Source organism: Epinephelus fuscoguttatus, linkage group LG14, assembly GCF_011397635.1.
Source record: "Epinephelus fuscoguttatus linkage group LG14, E.fuscoguttatus.final_Chr_v1".
Taxonomy (NCBI): Eukaryota; Metazoa; Chordata; class Actinopteri; order Perciformes; family Serranidae; genus Epinephelus; species Epinephelus fuscoguttatus.
Genome location: NC_064765.1, coordinates 34,103,623 through 34,120,064, shown reverse-complemented (window position 1 = coordinate 34,120,064; position 16,442 = coordinate 34,103,623). Strand labels below are relative to the sequence as shown.

At 39.3% G+C, this 16,442-nt stretch overlaps 1 protein-coding gene across 1 annotated transcript in view; it reads right to left on the bottom strand.

Annotated features, from left to right (window-relative positions):
• Nucleotides 1–282: 282 nt before the first annotated feature.
• The window catches only part of tpo (thyroid peroxidase), a 37,739-nt gene continuing 21,579 nt past the window's right edge, over nt 283–16,442 (bottom strand). Inside the window, exons 7-12 of the mRNA XM_049597067.1 lie at nt 7,003–7,261; nt 4,530–4,700; nt 2,818–3,055; nt 2,431–2,639; nt 2,139–2,312; nt 283–332 (exon numbers count right to left, since the gene is read on the bottom strand). Coding sequence (XP_049453024.1) covers nt 319–332; nt 2,139–2,312; nt 2,431–2,639; nt 2,818–3,055; nt 4,530–4,700; nt 7,003–7,261 — 1,065 coding nt within the window. The 3' untranslated portion in view covers nt 283–318. The remainder of the gene's footprint in view (nt 333–2,138; nt 2,313–2,430; nt 2,640–2,817; nt 3,056–4,529; nt 4,701–7,002; nt 7,262–16,442) is intronic.

Sequence of the window (16,442 nt, the reverse complement as noted above, 5' to 3'; positions counted from 1 at the left end):
CATACAGTTAAAGCAAACAGATAGTTCCATCTATTAAAACTGCACTGGGGGAATAAGAGGGTCCCCCTGTTAAAAAACTAACAACAAACAAATCACTTACTGCTTATAGGGAATCAGTCTGAACAATGATGGTGTCATTATTCTACAGCCATCAACTTCTACTTCATAATGATAGGTTAAACCATAAAACTTGTTTATTTCCACTCAATTCAACAAAATTATAAACAGTGAAGAAAACTAGAGCAAGGATGACGTTGTTTCCCTGAGCTTCGTCATAAAACTCTGAAGAATTTCTGGATCCGCTGCACTGACAACAACTTAGTGACGATTCCCTGTAAAAAGAAACCAAAAACAAACAAAAACAACAGCGTGATTATTGGTTATATCACGTCATCATGATGATGATATAACTCACAAGGACTGGCAGGTCCTCTTGTAACGTTAACACCCAGTTTACCTGAGTAAACTGAAAGTACATGATGCTGTCCTCTGTCTCTGAGGCCTCCTTCCTAATAATAACTTCTAAACATACTGGCAAAATGTATTTCAGAAGACTGATGGTAATGATAATATAATGATATATTATAATGATATACACACACAGTATAGAGGGATATGATCTGTGTCAAAACAGTTTTTGTTTACTCTCCCACTGCCATATCAAAGAAACATTGGCCACTGTCGCTCCATCTGATGGCATTTTGTCCCTGAGTCCCATGCATTAGGATGTCACTGTTGTGATTTATTATTGAATTGTGTAACCCTGTATGCAGGGAGATTCACTAATAATAGTGCAGAGAAAGCTGTTAAACAGAGTATACTGTTTGTGAATGATTCCTAGTCCCTTCTCCTAAATATTGGTCAACCTATATATGCTAGTTAGCGGTAGTGTTTCCCTTACTAGATTGATTCCAAATCCAAAAGAAAAAGTCTCAGAGGAAAACAGAAAACAGAACAACTTAATAGTGAGTGGACAGATTTCGTTGCTTTGCCTGCCAACACTGCAACGTTTAAGTACCAAATAATTATAAACAATCCACTGCAGAGTAGCCATGCTAAAACATATTAATGAATGCTTATTTAGAACTATTAATAATAGTGATACCTTTATTATAAAACACAAGTAGGTATTGCAGCTCCAGGTAGCAAAGGTTGCTGACCCCTGCCTTAGACAAATGAGTAAGTGCAAGCTAATCAAAGGCTTTGTGATCATGGTTGAAATAGTTTCCATTTGTCATCATTAAATCACTGAAACATGATGTTAGATCTCATAACAACATATATAATATAGTTAACTCTTAACAATGGAAAAGTGCTCTGAACAATATGGATACTTTATAGTTTTCCCAGGATTATGGGAAGATATTCTGAGAAATACAAGCTGCATGGTAAAACAAAAAATGAAATACGCAAATCAATGTAGAAGAATATGTCTGTTTAGTGAATGCAATGTGCTTGCTTGATTGACTGATGAATAGGATTTTTCCACATTTCCACAAGCACTGAACACATTATTGAGAAAAAGTTTTCAAATCAGTCTGCATTTCCACTCAATGATCAAACTACACAATTTGAGAAGGCATTTGTTCACTGAGATAGAATACTAAACTCAACTGAGACCCAACTCTCTGCAATGATTTTTATATTAAACTGTAATGGCTGCTTGAAAGGTAGTTAAACTCATTCACAACCTGCTGTCTACATGTCAGCATTCAAATGCTGCAGATGGGACTTAAAAAGTGCAGTTTAATAATTGCACTGAAACTGTGACTCACTGGCAGATGGTTCAAATCATAAAGCATCCCTATTCCCAATATATTTCCAGTTGGAACATTTCCCTTTCTCCATTAGTACCAGCAGATAGCAGTAAAGCTCCAGTAAGACAAGAGCACAGTGCAGCATTTCCAAGGATGGATGGATATGTGCTGGGTTATGTCTTTGGTTTGTTACTAAGTCCTTCCAAGGCTGATCTGTATATGTTCCAATATGCAGCACTTCATACAATTAGGTTATGCTACTAACCAGCTGACTGTGAAATCTACCTTTTATGTTAAACTAGTCCACATAGACAACAGGACATGACAGTCATAACAAACAAATGTTATGAAACAAATCCGTGGCAAAAATAGTTCATGTACCTGTACATTGTGGGGGTTGATCACTCCATCGATTTCCCTCACAAACTATAGCAGCAGCACCCTTTAACTTGAAACCATGGTAACAGGAGTACAGAGCAACCAGTTTGCCATATGAAGAGGACAAAATAAAATCCCCATTCTTTATCTTTCTCGGAGTGCCACACTGTTTTAAGTCTGGAAATGAGAGATAAAAGTTTTTCATGTCAATGCGAGGCATAGTAAAATTCAAAGGAATATGTATGAATTTTCACATATTAGGACTAGGACAAGCCTGAGAGTATTTCAGGCCCACCTTGGCTCTTTTCCTCCCTCCAAGCTTTCAAATTAATCAATGGCATTTGATCACAAGAAACATAGTCGTAGGGGTATTTCCCGAGCATGAAAGGATCACGGGGGAGTTTCCTTATGTCACTGTTGTCACAGATGATTCGAGACAGGGAACCTTTCAAAAGCTCTGCCTTTTGTTGCTGGCTGAACATACCTTCAGCCTCCCACCAAAACCTGAAAAATAAAAACAGCTGATCTCTCCATGTTGAATCAAACATTTCAATAAATCTTCAAGGAAAGAGAAAAAAATTTATATGCAATAATGATCTCTCATGTGATTTGCCAAAGTGGTCCAGGGTGAGGCAATATAATATTAATAAATTCTTTTGAAATCAAGAAAACATTAATGTACCTATCGCCATCACGAAGCGCTTTCATCTGCTTTCCAATCAGGCATGCAAAGAGGGGTCCAGTTCTTGAGCCCGGCAACAAGGACTCAACAAGCCCTCCAAGCCAGACATCAATATTGTTGGGATGTTTGTATATTTGTGCTATCCGCTCAGTGACCCTGTAGTCTCTCACAACCTTTTTGAAATCATCCAGTGTCTTGATGCGCCTCAGTCCACAGAAGGATCGCCAGGCATTGTATCCTGAAAAGTCATTTCAGCACAATAATCATTTGCAATTTGCAAACAAGATTGATACCACTCTTATGTCTACAATAAATATAAGGATAAAGACAAGCAATACTGACAAGACAATTTAGTTTGGCATGAGATAGTAAAATACTACGGATTATACAGGGTCATAGTCAGGGTCATCCTGAGTTGGACTGCATCAAAAATTTCAGCAAATTCTGAAGGAATTTGTATCTGTAATAAAACTCAGCTAATGCATTTCAAAAACGTCAGAACGGCTCCTCCGTCGTAATTCAAGTGCCCTGAAGCCACGGCATGCAAAATTGACTTGAAAAAACATAATTTACTCTGTGGCTGTGTTTACATGGCAACTCGTGCTAGTCTCGCGCAAGTTGCCATGTAAACACAGCACGCCAGCAGGGCAGGGTAACTGACCATGGTGAGAAATGATGCTATAAAAGTGGAGTAAATTACGTCTCTTCAAGTCACTGTTGCATGCCGTGGCTTCAGGGCACTTGGATTACAACAGACGAGCCGTTCTGACGTTTTTGAAATGCATTAGCGGTTTTATTACATTTTCAAAATGTGGGTTCCATGCGCTTAAAGTGTAGCTGTTATTCCGGCTGGCTGTTATCCTCCAACACCCTGAACGAGTTCTGTGGATTAAAAAACTACACTGGACTTCTTGTAGGCATAAGGGTCAGTAAGTACTGTCTGTATTTTCATTCTAAAGTGGCCATTTTCTTTAAGCCACTTTGAGAATTGGCTTCAAAGCCACTTGCTGGGGGCCTGGTCAAAAAATGGCACCTACATTACCCACAATGCAACTTGGCCACCAATAATTTGATCATAGATTCGGGAGTGTTATGCTAGTAGCAGCTAATTTTGTCTCAAGCCACTAGCCTCAGGCGTAGATGAACAGCAGGCTACAGAGGTCTGGTAAGCTCATCTCTTTCTAACTCCACATCCCCAGTTTATTTATATTTTATCATTTTTAAACTTGTAGTCTTTAGCTCGTGGCTCACATGGCATCACTTGAGACAATTTATCAGACTTCTCACAGAACCCATTGGAGACACAAAAGACTTAATGCAACTATTTTAACATGGTAGTACTCCTCAAGACCAGTAAATAGATTCTGATGTGTAAAGTTGGTGGAGTTCTCCTTCAGCAACGGTAAGCTAATTGCCAAGCTTTATAGTGAACAGACGAGAGAGGTATTGGTCTTCCTCTGTCATACTTCTGCGGTCATTACTTTAAAGAACCAGGAAGCAGCAAACTTCAGAAACAAGCTACTAATAGGATCAGACATTGTCTACTTAAGTTAGTGAATATTTCCTCTAGATATTACCTGGTTTGTGAATGGTTCCACAGATGGATTATTAGTGGAATCTTATGAGGGTGTTAACAAAGAACCTTTTTAAACTTTAAAGATTTAACAGGGCTGATTATTGACTGTCACTATGACTCAGCCTATAGCACTTACCTGGGAGAGCGTGATCTCGTCCTCTCTGCAGGTTCAGTGCAGCCAGGTCCATGTGCTGTGTCACATTAAAGATCAGCAGACTATCTGTTAACTCCTCTGTTAGGAGCATGTCTGCGCTAACAGCTGACGCTGCACTTCCAAATGCACCTCTCAGGACTGGTTCAATCCCACCTATACACAAACACAATGCTTATATTGTCATAGTCAATTAGAGACATGAATTCTTCTTTTTCTTATCTCTGGGATGTAAGCATACTTTGAGTTCACACAACAAGATGACACGTTTCCTGTTACCATTTAGATTTTGAACAACCTGGACTTCAAAATGAAGAGATTGTGTGACTTGATGTCATAAAACTGCAAACAGAATACTTTTCTGTGTGGTTTGCTTTCTTTATGCGGTTCACAAAACATTTTTCTTTATCACTCCTAAGCTTGGATTTTCTGCTTTCCGAGGGCTCAAGGGTGTCCAAACAATTTCATTTGAGCAAACAAGATGAATTGACTGTTGGGAATGAATACTCTGTTTATCATAACAACACATTCATAAAAGGAATGGACTTGTGCTCAGTGGTAGGCGACTGAACACATTCCTTTATATAATATTAGCAAGGTAAAAATTTTCATCTCACAGAGGTCAGTCAAAAAGTGCCAATGATGTTATGTAAGGCAGAGTACTTCTGCTGGCTAATTTCTGTTTTTAACTTTCAGTTGAACTCAGAGAAGAGCTTTTGAAACTAAATTTAAAGTTTAAAAGATCACATTCTTTCTTTCTTTGTGACTTTGTCACTGACCACATCATGAGAATGTTATGATTAGCCTTTGCCCAAGACTAATTTTACTGAATAGAGCTTGAACTAATCATAATGTTACTTAATGCAACCTCTGTTAGCTGCAGCCAATGGCTACAAACAGCTAACTTTAACTGGCTCTCGTCCTGCTGATTTTAACATGGATTTGCTGTTCACCATGTATTAGGGAAACAATAGGGTGCGCCCTTCAACGTGATGATAGTGAGTTTACTGCGTCCTTTTGTCCCGAAAGCATCCTGGGGAAGATCTCTGTTCCTCCCACAAACATTTTCTATTGTCTCCTGGACATGAATTGATGAATCATAGGATAGCAAAGGAATGGCTCACCTTACTCTGCCTTACTATGCCTCTTATTGCCTTACCCTGACATTCTTATCCTAACCCTGACCAATCCCACCAACAATGGAAACAAGTACTAGCCAATCATGGGGAGATTAGGGCAGGTCATTCCTTCGTTATCCAAGAATTTGCAACTTTGCCCCATGAATGACTGGACGCCAGCTGCTACTTACCATCTTGTCTCACAATAGTGAGATCACAGAGTCAATATGCCAACAAGTCATTCTTTTCTTCTTGCATCTGCCACAGATTTATGATAATACCTCCATACCAGATGGCAAAATGATGCCTATTCAGTCCTATGGAGTTGCTCACTTGGTGCATACACCAAAAACTTTTTTAGCTTTTGGGTTTACTTCTGCGGTATGCAGCCCACTGAAAATGTGCTGTAGTGCTTCTGCCACTGGCCCCAGAGTTCCCGCTCAGCTCATAGACTTTACATAGTGATGACGTCATGGATTTTTAAATTGGTTTTCTTGGCTCCAATAAAGTTTTACAAATATTAGCCTTCATGGATCCAAAATGCATTGTAGAAAGAGTCATAATTGACCTTGTTCGCAGTTCGAGGTGTCCTGTCAACAGGTTTACAGACGTTTCTTTTATAATAGTGGCCTATTGGGAAAATGCTTAGGGCCGCAATACTGCAAGAGGCTAGTGGAAAAAATTGGTTGTACGGCTGAGCTGCTTTGCTGGGGGCCTGTTACCTGCTTATTATTTAAGTTTGTGAGCCCTGTTTTTTAGCCTGCGCAAAGTTGAAGTGACAAAAAAAACCCATCAGCCTCAGGCATCAGTGAATGTCATCTAATTTGCTGATATTGACGTTTAGTTGATAAATAGGCACGTCCCAAATATATATTACATGCACTGGTGCGAACATGTCTTGAACTCAGACTTAAGGGGCTCTATGCAAAATGAAGCTCGAGTTGTCTGGACACAATACACTACATGCTAGCAGTTAACAGTGTTAACTCCATAAACAGCGCTGAACAATGGTAGCAGTGCTTACAGAGCTAATGGTGTTACTGTGACTTCATTCCCTGCTCAAGGCCAATCACTCAACGATATCTTTACATAGTAAATAGTTGTTCACTGTTATATTAATGTTCTGCATTGCTTGCCACAATATAGGGTGTTTTACTGGATCTCTGCAGCACTACTCCAAACTCTAACTCACTTGAATTTAATGCAAGTGATTATTACACTAAGACAGACACTTATGCTGAACAAAGTCATGCTGAAGCTGACCTAAATAGAGTATTGTTTAGTGGGCTTGCAGGATAAATTATAAGTTTCAATAGACAGCTTCATAAGAGTGTACTGACCTTCTTTGACTATTCTCCATGGACTGAAGAGAGAGTTGGATACTCTCAAGTGGGGGAAGTGCTCATGCCTCTGGAAGCTCTCATTCAGTCTCATGAGGATCGGAGAGATGGTAGCATGGCCGAACCTGAATGCAGCAGTGGCAAACACATTGGAGGCTGAGGGGTCTGTGGTTGGATCATATCCCCTGTAGGGTCCAATGTAATGTTCAAAAGCCTCCTGGCCAATAATTTTTGGAACATAATCTCTCATGGTTATGATCTGAGAGTCAGAAAAGAGAGGAGGGATCACAAAGAAGCAAAAAGAATCTCTTAGATAATCTCTCAGATAGCCATAAAAGAAAATCTCAAATCAAAGGATTATGTGCATCACAAGCATGAAACCCCAAGAGATTGATAAGAATGGAACTTAACAAATTACTACAACATATCCCACTTTATCTATAATTATTAACAACATTTTGAGAATATGTATTGTTTGGAATTTGTGGTTAAAAGTATTGATATGGCTATATAATTAATGATTATTAAAAATGATTATTAATTCATTCATTAATTATCCATAACTGCTTTTCCTGGCCAGTTGACACTGGGCAAGAGACAACGCACAGGGCAATTTAGAGTCACCAGTTAACCTAATGTGGACGTCTTTGGCCTGTGGGAGGAAGCTGGAGCACCTGGAGCAAACCCATGCTGACACGGGGAGAACACGTAAACTCCACACAGATGGGCTTCAGCCAGCCGGTGGATTTGATTCAGAAACCCTCTTGCTGTAGGCAACGGTGCTAACCACTGCACCACCGTACTACCCGAACATGACAATTAATTATATTAAATAATATGATTTCATTCATTAATTTTAGTTCAATTCATTCAAACATAGCAAAAAGCAAAGGTAAAAACACACACTTTTGCGAGAGGTCCTCTTTTATCATCCTAACATATAAACCAGAACACACACAGAATTTAATTATCAATAGGGTTGCGTGTGATACATGAAATGTTCGTATCTCACCAGTCACAGCGTCATTTAAATATCCCACCCCAATATATTCTCAGAGGCCTTGTCCCCAGATTTTATAACATAGACAGATGTAGGAAGAGAAACTTCTCTGAGCTAGAAATGGAAACACTAAGTTGTAGGTCCATTTTAACCAACTGGTTCTATTAAGCAACCTGAAAAGTGGCATTAAAGAAAGGCAGAAAAATGCAGTAGAGAAATTAAACACTGCTGTGGTCAGCAGCATTGTAGTGGACTATTGTACTATTTGTACTATTTAATTTATACATCCATGATATACACTAACCTACTGCCTACATAACTGATCCATATATTATGTAATATTAATATTATAATATTCATATAAAAGCCTATAATTGACTGAGGAGTGTGTGGCCGTGTTTATTGGATCTGCTTTCATTTCAAGCATAACAGGTGGTGGAGGATACACAGACCCACCATCTGTGTCCAAGCCGACAACGATAAAAATATAATCACTTAGGCCACTGGTATTTAAATAATTACCCTTTATTTCTTTTTAACAATGTTTTAACCATGAATGATCTAAACATGATTTGGTTTGTCAGTGTTAAAAAAAAAGTTTCAGATGAATTAGAGTTGGGCACCAGTGGTGTCCAGCCTGCAGTCAGCCTGCAGCCAGTCCCATAGAGCCAAGCAACTACGAGCTTTGAGCGTGTCAGTGTAAGCCTTTACAAACAATAATATTTTCCTATGGGCTTTGCTTTTTTAAGTGATGAATCTATGGCTGCAAATATTTAGATGCCAGTCATAATATGGTCTAAAAACAATTCTCCAACTCAGCTAGATTTAATATGTTGCGCTGCAAGGTCGGGCTGACTCAAACTTGTGTACACAAGTTCAGACCTAAGGTGAGATTAGCCTCTGCTCACATCCACACTGATAAATGGTGAGCTTTACATGACAATGACAGTATGCCCAGTTTTCTATCATACATTCTTTTCATAAGGAAGAGTGTGTGTATGTGTGTGTGGGTGTATGTGTGAAGTCACAAAGACAAAATGACTGACAACATACATAGCTACAAAGAAGATGGCCAAATCAAAGATGGCCACTGAGGTTCTCCCTCACCACATGTGGTGGGTCAGAAGAACAAGAGAGCATGTAGACAGTGGCAGCTTTAAGTTCCCTCTCTGCATGTGTAGGCGTGTGCAAGGGAATTAAAGTATATGTGTGTAAACTAAGTTGTATAAAGGTGCAAGGTTATTAATAAGGAAGTTTAGTTGCACGCAAGACTCTGTCTGTGTGGAGCATTAGCTAACCAACATCAACTTAGTTTTGACAAAGCCAACTACTCAATAACCTGACTACAAAGAAATCACAACAATAACTCATCAAATAGCCTCAAATCAATACATGGAAATTGAAAGACATCAAACAGTCTTGCTAAGTCTGTACAATTGTACTAATGCTATGCCCAGTTGTGATGTTACCAGTCAATGAATGCAGGGAAGAGATTGTTATGCTGCTTGTTAACTGCCTATTCTGTCCATTGAGGATGAGCAAAGCTGTTAAGAACTGTGGTTCCTGATGCAATCTTTGCAGTGCTGTATTCCAGTGGTGCATGTTAGTCACTAGGAAACTGGTCACTCTTTGTCATACAGAGTAAGCAGTTTGGCACTGACTCAGCTTTGTTGCTCTGTTTCTTTAAAGTTATCTTGCAAACTTGCAAACTCTTACCATTTTTAAGAATTCTGTGTCTGCTGGGAGCAGGCCACATGCAGAGAGCTGTCATTTGCTTTTTCATGCAACAGAGGTGAGAAGAAGCAGAGGAGGGCCAGGCAGGCCTCCCATTTAGTCATAACCCTTTTCGCTGGGGGTCCCAGGAGAAAAAGAGAGAAAAGGAGAAAGAGAAAGATTCTTCTATTTGTTGGCTTGGTGACATCACAGGTTCACAAGCCACAGTAACTAATCATGACTGAATGGGAAACTGTTTCACACAAAGGTGTGAAAAAGCAGAAGATTGTGGGAAAGTGAGTTTATTTGTCTGTTCTTTGTCTGAAGATCAAAGGAAGCCATAGCTGCCATTTCAACTAGGCTGGACTTACAGAAAATGTCAGTTGCACAAATGAACAAATCATCTGTGGAGTCCAGTGATCCCGACAGTATGCATACAGCTAAAAGGGATTCCCATAGGATTTCCAGTGAGGTGAGTATTTCTGTAATATCCCAAGCTTGGACATGTGATTGCACATTTGTTCCCTCACAGTTCACTGCAGAGAATTTCATCTGTCCTCATCACTATTTATAAAGGCCTCAGTTCACTGCCTGAATCTTAACACGTATCATACAAATGCATACACACACATGCACTCACTTGTATGCAAACACACACACACACACACACACTGGTGGGATCGCATTTGCTGTTTTGTAGCTTTAAATGCAAAATAGAGAATTGGAACCAGTCACAACAAACCTTTTTGTTGCTTTGATGATACTGATCATTAGCCTTTACTGTAAAGACAGGTTGTTTAAGATATATTTCTAAGCCCAATATGACAGCCTGGACGCAACTTCATTGGCTGAAATGACTCACTGAATAGCAAAAGCCTCAGACTAAAGTCTGACTGGAAAGGGTTTTAGGGTAGACTGAAACTTTTAGACTAATGCAATTAAAACAGTTCCATTTGAAAACCTGCAAAAAGAAATTCAAATAATCTAATATGAGTTCTTTTTTTTTTACTGACATGCAAGTAGCACTCTGCACAAACTTAAGGTAAGCCACATAATGTCAACTGTGGCAAGAAAACACAGCTTAGACTGATTCAGTCCTGGCTGGAGCCTATCCAAGCTGACACTGAGCAAGAGGCAGACTATTGCAGGGCTGACACATAGAGACAGACAACCATTCACACTCACATTCATACCTACGGCCAGTTTAGAGTCACCAATTAACTTGTATGTCCTTGGACTGTGGGAGGAAGCCGGAGTACCTGGAGAAAACCCACGTTGACACAGGGAGAACATGCAAACCCCACACAGAGGGGCACCCCCACTCTGGGTTTGATCGCCAAGATTATTTCTGGAAGTAACAGATTTATCTAGTCACCCTTCAGAGGGGCTTGACCCCTAGTTCAGGAACCACTGGATTATTCCGCCTAACTGTAACATAGTAATAATTAGCTCCACCTTGAGCAGTTACAAAGGAAAAATTCTGTATTCAGAAACAATCTCATAATGTGATACATAGTCATGTTTCAGTTTCAGAGGGCATTTTTTTTGCATATTAAGGACTTTTACTTTTGATACTTAAGTGCATTTTGCTACTTCTCTACTTAACTTCGGTAAGACTTTGAAATGAGGACTTTTAGCTGTAATGGATGTCGTATTGGTGCTTTTACTTCACTAAAGGATCTCTTGTACTTATTCCACCACTACACCCATGTAGTAATTATGTGCAGGACATATCCATATGCTTTAACAACATGTATAGTAATTCAACCACAAACCACACTCCAACCACAAATCCCACATAGGTCACAGTTCTTGTAACCATCTAATGAAGCACAACACAAGTCTTTTAGAGCGATTTCAACATTCATTCTGGTTGCTATTCATTTTAGAAGCAGTATAAAAAAATTAAACCCTCTAAAGCGGCACTCTGCCAGTTTTACACATAAATTCAGTTCCGTTGTTATTAGGGGTTTACTGCTTACCTGTGAAAACATCTGTATATCTCACAGTGAGTGGACAGAAACACTGCCCTTTAAAGTGAAAACAGACCTCTTTTTAACTTTTGTCCCCCTAGTGTTTGTACATGGCATTAACGTTTGCAGCACTGTTGCAAAGACAACTGGATCGTTTGCATTTTTCGCAGAGATCTGCAACTTCCGCAGTTTCCACATTTACTTTGGTTGTTCTTCTGTCAACCATTTCTGCTACTGGGGATAGCCATGGCAAAAAACTTCCATAAATACTCTTTGTTAACTGGGGCTGGCTACTGATGGCTACGTAGGAAAACCAAAGCGCTATCCTCCTCCTGTTTTGGTTGCACAATTGTTGATGCACATCTTCTGTGCTGTAAATAGAGCCCTTACTTTCCCAGGAGATTGTACCCAGTGGCAGAAAGAATTATATAGTTAAAGCGAGTGAACCAATCTAAATGCCCATTGTATTATTATTCTATAGTCATTGGACTGCGCAATGAGCAATAATAAGTTAAAGCAAAAAAAATGATATCGTCCTCCTACACTACATACTGGATAAGCAACAGCCTTTAGTACTGTGCACTACCATTGAGATGCAAGTCAGAATGAAACCAGATGCTGTTAGCTGATCATTTGTATTTCCTGTTCCCTGCAGTTAATAGGATTTCACTCTGTATTGAAATGGCTTCTGACCTTTCCATTTGTTTTCAGCAAGCCATGTAGAGTACCAGATTCCCCCATTGTTTTCAAGTGACTGCCCACAGTCAGTTGAAAAGGAAGTATGAATAGTTTTACCTGCCTGCCTCCCTCTGGCCTCACTCTCTCACTGGGCTGGGGGATTACACATGGGAAATAGATAATGATTGAAATAATAACAGAGAGCTTCCTGCTGACACTTAAGTGCACCCAGTGCTATTCCAGTGGGAATATACGCATAAAGTACAAAATAAGCAATGGACTGGAATCTTTCCTTACAGTAACCTATTTAAGTGTCACATGCAATTAAACCAAGCTACTGTCTCTTTTTATAAATGGCATATTAAATTATAAAAGCAGTAATTGTGCCAAAAGGTGGTGTAATAGAATCAACCTATACCCATACAACAGTTTGTATATCTTATAAAAATGTGCATAGCAGTTCAAATGCCACATTAGAGACTCGGGTTAAGTTACTTACTGAATTCTTCACTTGGGGATTAATTAAATATATAAAAAAATAAAATAAAATAAAGTTATGTAGGTTTAGAACAATAAACTTACTCAAGTTAGGTTTAAAAAAAAGATATGTTGGTTGGTGATTAGGAAAAGAATTATGGTTGGTGTTGTCACCTTACATACTTAACATAAAGTTACGAAGGTTAAGTTTTGGTTTAGGAAAGTAAAGTTATGTAGTTAGGCTTAGTAAAGGAAATATGGTTGGTGTTATCACATAACAAGTTATGTGGATTAGGTTTTGAAAAACAATTATGGTTGGGCACCATCACATTATATCACATTATATACTTAACGTACAGTTCCGTAGGTTAAGTTTAGGTTTAGGAAAGTAAAGTTACGTAGGTTTAGTTTTGTTAAAAAACAAACAAACAAACAAACAAAAAAAAAAAACATGGTTGTACTTAACAGCCTGATACGTCGGGTTGTTTTCCAGTTAACTTTAATGAATTTGAATGTACGACTGTTCAATCAGGCAAAATGTACTGTACTTTATCTGTACTGTATCAGGTGGATAAATTAGATTAGATTGTAATTTCCTCTAAAGTGTGCCTTGCATTACAAGTAGAAGGGAAGGTTACCAATACATTTGTGTAATAACATAAGTCTAGTAACACAAACATACAGTAAATGATTTAAGTTGTGCATGACATAGAAGAATATTCAGGTACACATCCACTGGCATCCACCTCATGGCACCAGCCTGAAAACACGTTCAACAGTTATGTTTCATTTCCTGCCTAACTGCACACTACCCTTGGCCTGGAAGTTGTTTTTTTTAATAAGTTATTAGTGTCATAGCACATATTTTAATGCATTAAAGCAGAGCTCATACAGTGACTTGTCAAGAATAATGTTGTATGAAAACAGCATCCTACATTACATGGCCCTGTGTGAGCTTGTTTGCTGGGAACAGCTGCCTCCGGATTTAAATGGGGGGCTTGGTGAGAGCTGTTGGGATTCAACCATATAGACTGACAAACCACAACAATGAGCAGGAAGCTGCTAAGAGCTGTAAAGTTCTGCCGAGTTGAATGTTTGTTTGTTTTTCTAAGTGAGACTGGATATCTAGCAAACTTTTCTCATTACAGGCAGACATTTCAACATTAATACTAGAATATTATACAGTAACACAACTATGCTACATTAGGCATTAATGTATGTCTCATCTGTTATTTTGTTTTGTTTATAATTGAGCAGTAGTGGGGTGATTGTTATTGCTCTGCATACAATAATGGCTTTCTGACTGATACCCACCAAAAATGGTAGTTAGATTATTCTAGTCATGCTATTATCCTAAGAGGTCATTTAGTTTAGGGGGTGATCACCATGTAGCACACACAGAATGCCGTGTAAACTATGCAGCATGTTGTTCCAACCAGAGCTGCAGGCAAGATGCTGCTCTACTAATTAGTGAAGTCACCTGGTTTAGTAATAACTTAAAATAAAATTTTGCATACTTTTGGCACATGATTGTATGTATGTACATATTATAATATGATATAATTTCACTACTTTAGTTTAAAAAGCAGGTACTTCTCCCCATAGGCGTAGTTTTAGGTATGGACGCTATGGACATGCCCATACCAAAGCCACGGAAACACAAATTGTCCCTACCAAAAATAATGCTGAGTGAAAACTGTAGCCTACTTCACAAAATCACCGTTTTAGAATTACCATTCACAACTTGCGAAACCTTATCTGGCTTGGCCTTGACAGCTGCATTCAGCAAGCTATCCAATCAACAGCCTACTTTTCCTCCCTCCTTCCCTCCCTTGCTTGGTGTCAATACATGACCAGCATGTCTCGAGACGAGAGCTCCGCAGCTCAGAGTCAAAGCACAATTGATCGGCAACAACCAGGACAGCAAGTAAGATTGAAGTTATTGAAAATAGGGAATACAATGTTGAATGACTATTATTTTCTGTACAGAGTTGTATCAACACTAATAGTTTAGTTTGCGTCCTAAATGCCTATGTAAACTGTAACATTGCTAGCCGGTGGTGCAACTAGTCAGAAAGCTAGCAGTAGCTACTGTAGCTAGCTATTAGCTAATAGGTCTCATAACGTTTGCTGAGGCAGAGATAAATAAGGGCAAGTGCATTACATGCAAGAAATATATTGCCTGGTATGCCTGTCGTGAAAGAGTGTGGCGACACCGTGTCAAACGTTATGCTGCCTGTAACATCATCCAGCATGACCGGCTGGTGGTGGGTCAGCGATGGTCTAGGGAGGCATATCCTTGGAGGGTCACACAGACCTGCGTGTCATAGCTAACAGTACCCTGACTGCTGTTAGGTACCAGGATGCAATCCTCAGAGCAATTGTCAGACCTTATGCTGGTGCAGTAGGCCCTGGGTTCCTCCTGGTGCAGGAAAATGCCCGGCCTCATGAGGCCAGAGTGTGTAGGCAGTTCCTGGATGATGAAGGCATTGATGCTATTGACTAGCCCTCTTGTTCCCCTGCCCTAAATCCAATTGAGCACAATGGGCACCCATTAGTGTAACCAATGCTGCCAAGTACCCCCACAGACTGTCCAGGTGCTCACTGATGCCCTGATCCATGTCTGGGAGTAGATCCCCCAGCACACCATCCCCGACTCATCAGGAGCATGCCCAGATGTTGTCGGGAGTGCATACTGGCACACGGGGGCCATACACACTAATGAGTCACATTATGAGTTGCCGTCAATTTTTTACTTTGATTTTCAGTGTGATTTTGAATCCAGCCCTCAGTAGGTTGATGATTTTGGTTTCCACTGACCGGTCAGTTTGTTCTCAACAAATTATACAATGTATATCAGAAAAGATTTTTTACCTGGATAATTTGTTAATCAAGATCGAATGTCTGATATAAGTGTTCCCTTAATGACGTTCTGCATGCTCATTTATTGTATATTCCTATAGTATTTTTACTGTATGAGTGTACTTGCTTATGATAATATAATAGGATCAATTAAGGAAAAATGCTTAGTTTTAGGCTCAGTTTGTTTTTGCATGTTTGATTTTTACTGACTAACTTACTACTTGATTACTTATACAACATTACTGGATCTACTGTAATTCCACACAAGCCATATTCTCTAGACATGTCACTTTACAGTAGTCAGTAATGTTGCATGCCAGAACAAGGTAATTTGCACCACCATCGACCCTGACCTATACTCACTGAGTGGATGGGAAGTACTAAGAGGTAAAAGCTTATGAAAAGTATGAAAGCTGTGATTACACTGTAGGCCTTGGTCAAGGATCAAAGGATCCGCAACATATTAAATGATGGTTGTGGTTCAGTAAATCTACTGTGTACCTTCCTTCTTTGTACAGCACTTAAGCTTATAGCTGCCAAACCTCTTTTATCTTTTGTCACAAGGAGACATGTTGAGCATGAGTTAACGTGTGTGACTTGGACATGAGACATTGTAGCATGAGTATTTACTAACCTTAAAGTATAGCTTGCCACCTTGTTAGTACTAATCATCCAGTAGCTTAAGTACTTTTTTGTTAATTATACAGCATATTTTTTCATGAATGATTCTTTGAGAA